General features: G+C 44.5%; 1 protein-coding gene across 1 annotated transcript; it reads left to right on the top strand.

Moving 5' to 3' along the window:
- The first annotated feature begins 2,081 nt into the window (after nt 1–2,081).
- LOC105054205 (AAA-ATPase ASD, mitochondrial) lies at nt 2,082–3,891 on the top strand. The gene has a single exon (XM_029267694.2). It carries the CDS (start codon nt 2,140–2,142, stop codon nt 3,655–3,657), a length of 1,518 nt encoding a protein of 505 aa, XP_029123527.2. The 5' UTR covers nt 2,082–2,139; the 3' UTR covers nt 3,658–3,891.
- Nucleotides 3,892–6,319: the final 2,428 nt, after the last annotated feature.

The following is a 6,319-nucleotide window of genomic DNA, read 5'->3' as shown; positions in this document are numbered from 1 at the left end:
ATTTATGCGAGGATGATCTTTGGGGTTGACCAACTAGTGGTGGAGGGGGCTCGAGGGCTATGGTGACTTGGCTTCAAGGAATTCGAAAACGTGCGGTGACTTCTCATCCCCTGGTACGCGATATCTAGAGCTTGCTTCGGGGATGCCGCTCTCATATGAACCACATTTATCGTGAGGCGAACAGTACAGTAAACTGAATGACCTCGTTTGTTGCTTACCATTTCTGTGGAGTTAATTTGGGTTGATATTTCTGTTTTGCCTCTGTCATTCAGAGACATCTTTGTTTCTAATCTTTTGGATTGTATTCACATAAGGATTGTATGAAGCAACCGTCTTACTAAAATGAAAAAAAAAGATTGCATAGATGTGGCTACCCATTGAAGCAGGTTACATATCAGTGTGTAGCCTTCTGGTACCTAATAGCAAGTGAATAGAGAAATTATTGTCTAGACCACGTCCAGATAGACAACCCAAATCCAACGGTGGATAACACGCCACATTAGTCCTGGTATTTCATAAATTCCTGATTGCGCATTATCCATGGTGCACGTTGTTGTTCCTGATCTCCGCACCTGAGGTTGGACTGGCCGAGATGAGGATGGTCGAAATGATGTTGTCGCTAGAGCTCTGCCCGAATACCTGCAAAAAATCTTCACCAAGGTGCTCTCTGATGAAGATCCTCCAATACTTAAGTCAGGAGATGGAGAACAATGAGAAAGAGAGAGTGAGAGTCGAGAGCTTACTTTGAAGGTCTCAATATCCCCTCATTTATAGGAGAGGAATTAGAGTGGTATATGTCTCGAAATCTTGATTACTTTTCGGATTTGATGTATAGATTAATTCGGAGAATTCGGAGAGATTATTTTCTTTTGTAGGAGGCTCGATCGTGAAAGAATCCTTCTTATCTGGACTTTCTCAATTCGTTGAAGAACTGGATTCCATCAACGGTGGTCTTTCGACTATAGTTCGGTTATGGCCAATCTGAAATAGCTTGTCCGGAGCCGAAATGAGATCCTTAGTAAGAACTGATAATCAAGAATAGCCGCTATCAGTTCGATACGGTGTGTTCAGCAACCTTCGGATCTATGGCGCATACATGATCTGATTAATACCCATCTTCCATAGTTCGGCTGGTGCCGAGGATGTATCCAGTTGAGACCGAAGTGGAGATCCACAACACATATGCTCCAAGATTTGTGATGGTCCAGACCTAGAAGTAAGAGAGGAACTAATGTTCAATATCAAAATTTTATGCAACATCTAATATTTAATATAACTATAGCTCTTGCTTATCACTGTAATGCTTTATACCAATTATCGTCTTGGACAAAAATATCAGAATTTTGGCAGTGGCGGGCTAGCTCCAAGCTTGGGCCGCGGGGCGGCAATCGGAGAGGGATGGTTGAAGAAGTGGAGGGAAAGAGAGATAGAGCTCGAAGATTTTAGGGTTTGCCGTCTTAAAGTTAAGTTGAAGTTGGAGAGTACCTTTCCGTTGAATACAAAGCATACGCGCAATAAAAACTTAACCACCAAATAAGAAAACAAAACATACTTGACAATAAAAACTTACATCGATGGATGGGATGCATAAAGTTTGATAAGTGACATAATAGTACATTTGACAGGAGCTACTTTCCTCTTCACTTCCAAAGCTCTAGCTTAATTACACATGATGGATCGTGGTGGTACGTCTCGAGTGCCCCATCGTCTCATCTGCTTTGTTGGACCTGCAGGTAAGTATTTCACTCCCACCAAATTTGATCGTGGATTTTTTTGACGACGCCCTTTTTGACTACCCCATCGTCTCAGCTGCTTTGTTGGGGCTGCAGGTAAGTATTTCACTCCTACCAAATTTGATCGTGGATTTTTTGGACTACGCCCTTTATTGCTGCCGGCTTGGATTATAAAATTTCTTTCTTTTCTTTAAATATTATGATTGATACTAGTTAATAACTTGTATGGATCATTATAATAATTTTTGTATGTATACTTTTTTTAGTGCCAATGTGTAGACTTTGGTAGAAAGCAAGTCGAGTCAGCCACGACTCAAAACAGTGTGAAACCCTTGCCCACTATAAACCCTCTGTCTGGCATCCGATCAGGCTTCGCCTGATACTCCCCATCCAGAGAGAGAGAGAGATGCGTGAGCAATGGGCAAGCCTGGGCTCCACCCTCGCGAGCTTCATGTTCCTCTGGGCGGTCATCCGCCAATTCTTCCCCTTCCACCTTGAAACCATCATCGCCAAATACAGCCGCAAGCTCACATCCTTCACCTACCCCTACGTCCAGATCAAAATCCCAGAGTACACTGGCGAGCGCATGAAGCGCAGCGAGGCCTACGCCGCCGTCGAGGCCTATCTCAGCGCCTCTTGCTCGCAGCGCGCCCGCAAGCTCAAGGCCGATCTCGGCAAGGACAGCACCAAACTCGTCCTCAGCATGGACGACCATGAGGAGGTCACCGACGAATTCGGCGGCACCAAGTTTTGGTGGTCCTCCTCCTCCAAGTCCACCCCTCGAACCCAAGTCCTCTCCTTCCACCCCACTCAAGAAGAGAAGAGGTCCTACAAGCTCACCTTCCACAAAAGTAACCGCCAGCTCGTCCTCGATTCCTATCTCAGCCATGTGTTAGAAGAGGGGCGCGAGGTCGGTATCCGGAACCGGCGGCGGAAGCTATACAGCAACAACCCCAGCAGCACGGTGTGGAGCCATGTGGTGTTCGAGCACCCGTCCAGCTTCGAAACCCTCGCCATGGACCCCGGGAAGAAGCGGGAGATCATGAAAGATCTCGACGCGTTCCGCAAGGGGAAGGACTACTACGCCAAGATCGGCAAGGCCTGGAAGAGGGGATACCTCCTCTACGGCCCCCCTGGCACCGGCAAATCCACGATGATTTCTGCGATGGCTAATTTCCTGGACTACGACGTCTACGATTTGGAGCTGACGACCGTCAAGAACAACATCGAGCTGCGGAAGCTGTTCATCGAGACGAAGAGCAAGTCCATTATAGTCATCGAGGACATCGACTGCTCGCTAGACCTCACGGGTAAGAGGAAGCAGAAAAGCAAGAAAGAGGAAGATAAGAGCGAAAAGAAGAAGAAACTGCCACCAGAAGAAGAGGAGAGCAGCAAGGTGACTCTATCCGGGCTTCTCAACTTCATCGACGGGCTCTGGTCGGCCTGCGGCGGAGAGAGGCTGATAGTATTCACGACCAACCACATAGAGAAGCTGGACCCGGCACTGATCAGGAGGGGACGGATGGACAAGCACATCGAGATGTCGTACTGCTGCTTCGAGGCATTTAAGGTGCTGGCCAGGAACTATCTGGACGTCGAGTCGCACCCTCTATTCGACACCATTCGGGACCTGATGGAGGAGGTGAAGATTACCCCGGCGGATGTGGCGGAGAACCTGATGCGGAAGTCAGTGGACGATAATGCAGCCTCGTGTCTTGAGAATTTGATCCTGGCGATGAACAAAGCCAAGGAGGAGGAAGCATCCAAACAAGCTGAGGCCAGTACAGAGGAAAATGTGGAGGTGGAGGTGGAGGGGGACGGGGAGAAAAGTGGAGCTAAGGAGGACGAAGCATCCAAACGAGCTCAGGCCAGTGCAGATGAAACTGTGGAGAGGGAGGAGGGGAAAAGTGGCGCTAAGGAGTAGGAAGCATCCAAACAGGCTGTGTGCAACGGAGAGGAGATGGAGGGGGAGGAGAAGAGTACCGGAAGTAGAGCCGATGGAGTTTAGGCAGAAAAGTTTGTCGGCTCTCGAAGCTTGTATCTGCTGGTCACTGGGCCGTAGGATTTAATTTGCCGGTTATTTGGCCCAAAGTTATTTTGTTCACCGCTTTGATTCTATCAATAAAAATAAAAAATAATAAAAAAATCGTTGTTGTTATTTTTTTTAAAAAAATAGAAGATTAAACTACAAAAATTCCTCATGAGGTTTTTTTTTTTCCCCATTATACTTGCATCCAGTTGAAAAATCTACACTTACATCCAGACAAATTAACGATGCCAGTCAAATTATTTATATAATGTGAATAAACGATAATACCCCCGGTATTCTCCTCGTGATACCGATCTTTCTTCCTTCTCCTCTTCTTCCCTTTCAAGAACTCTATCCCATCTCCCTCTCCGTCCCTCCCCTTCGACCATGCCCTCGTCGCTCGCCTTTGTTCCCTCCTCTCCATCTACAATTCACAATTCTCAATTCCTCTTTCTTGGTTCTCCTGGGCGGTCAATTTGCTAGCCCTCACCGCCACTGCCCTCCCTCTCCGGCTTTGACCAGGCCGCCATCACCGTCCACTCTGGCTTCGACATCGCCATCACCGTCCACAACCTCTTCTGCCATTGCCAACTCCTCCTCTGCTTCACCCTCTACCTGCTCTACTCTCCTTCAACCAAGCCCTCATCTCCCACCTCCTTTCCCTCCTCCCCATCTCCAATTCATCGTTCTTGGTTCCTCTCTCTTATTTCTCCCAGACGGTCAATTTCCCATTCACCGTTGCCATTGCCCCCCCCACCATGCGACCATTGCTGCCCACCTCGACTTCGACATCACCGTTGCTAACCACATCGACCGTCTCTGCCGCCACCGACTCCTATGCTTCGCCCTTGACCTCCTCTCCTCCCCCTCCTCCTCCTTGGACTCCCTCCACCACGCCCATGAGGCCATCATCAAACAAGATCAGTCCTCAAGGCATGCCATTAATGACTTGATAAGCGAGTTAGCTAATCTCTCACGTGGATCGATACCCCGCACGGCAAGGTCTCAGCTATCCATCAGGTGATTTATGCCGTGGAAGCTGTGTCCAGTTTGGTCTTTGGCATCATCGTGCCGGTTCTAGAAAGTGACGAGAAGGCAGATCTCGCCGGCAGCAAACATCTCTAGCGAGCTTCCATTGTACTTGTAATGATTATGATGAATAATGAGAAGAAGATGGCAGGAAGGATGAGGAGAACTCCTCTGTATCTATAAGATGAGACGAAGTCAGCTAGAAGGATGAGATTCCACCTCTGCCACCGTCTTCTTAGAGAAAAATTCTTCCTTGCCCAATCCAAGGAGCATGGCCTTGGAGCCATAAGAACCTAGGCATTAGATCTCTAATTCAAAGTTATTTTGATCAATTTATAAATTTAATCTAATATCGTATTTGGGTCCATTTAAGATTAACGATTTGGCTAACGGTGTAGGTTAAAGTGTAGGCTAAAAATAACTTCAATGGTACAAATGTAAATTTTTTAAATTAATTTATATTTAATTTTTAAATTTTTTTATAATTTTATCAAAATAAAAAATAAAAATATTTTTTTAAATTTTTTTGTAATAAAAAATTTATTATTGTTGTTGTTATTGTTATTGTGACAAAAAGGACGGTGATGCAGCTGGCAGTGAGGGACAAAGAGAAAAAAAAAATATATATTATTAAATGATAAAAAATTATATTTTAAAAATTTAAAAAAAAATTTGAGAATTTCTATGGTCCTCCCTCACCATTTATGAGAATCCTTCTCAAGGTCCCTAACAAGAATCTAACCTCTCTTCGTTGGCGTTAATATAGAAGCAGCCAAACCATATAATATACAGTAACTGCAATAAGATGTCGAGATGTGAGACCGACCTGAGCTATCTCAGTGCCTTGATGTTTCAGTGAAGAATTTTTTGGCTGGTTTTTGTGCTGATCTTTCAAGATAATTTTTGTTTCAGACCTTAGCCTTCAAAAAAAAAAGGAAGAAAAAAAGCAAGAAAGCAGTTTGATCTAATAATACGTTGGACCATCTTGCTATATAATGAAAAAAAAATCAGTGGTCCATATTTACTACAAAAGCTGTTGCAATTGCTATAATGTTGCATTTTGAAACTTTGAGGGACCAATATTGCAGGTCAACCTCCGGTTAACCAATCAACAGAAATACATGTAACTTGTTTCATATCTAATAGGTCCCCTTAGCACTGTGCAAGTAAGAATACAGACAGAATTCTTCAATTGGTTCAGGATTCTACAAATCGGGCTTGTTTAGGGAAAAAAAAAAAAGGAAAGAAGAAAAAGAAAAGAGTATTTGGATCCAATCCAAGGGTAGTCTAGAATTTTGGATTCATAAACTAGGCTACAACTCAAATGTTGCAATACATTAATGATTCACATAGAAATAGAATACTGCACGCATAATGGCTAAATTATGTATAGAAAATTAAGTAGGGTATCCCTATGCATAAGGCTATCGTTGCTAGGTCCAAGTAGGGTTAGATACATGTATCTTACCTCTACATGCAGAGGCTGTTTCCTACTTTCTACATTTCAGACTCATGACATTCAGGTTAT

The sequence above is a fragment of the Elaeis guineensis genome, chromosome 2, assembly GCF_000442705.2.
Source record: "Elaeis guineensis isolate ETL-2024a chromosome 2, EG11, whole genome shotgun sequence".
NCBI lineage: Eukaryota > Viridiplantae > Streptophyta > Magnoliopsida > Arecales > Arecaceae > Elaeis > Elaeis guineensis.
This window is presented reverse-complemented; position numbering and strand designations above follow the sequence as displayed.

Bases quoted from the DNA above. Each gene is read 5' to 3' on its own strand.
- LOC105054205 (XM_029267694.2), top strand. From the start codon at position 2,140: ATGCGTGAGCAATGGGCAAGCCTGGGCTCCACCCTCGCGAGCTTCATG.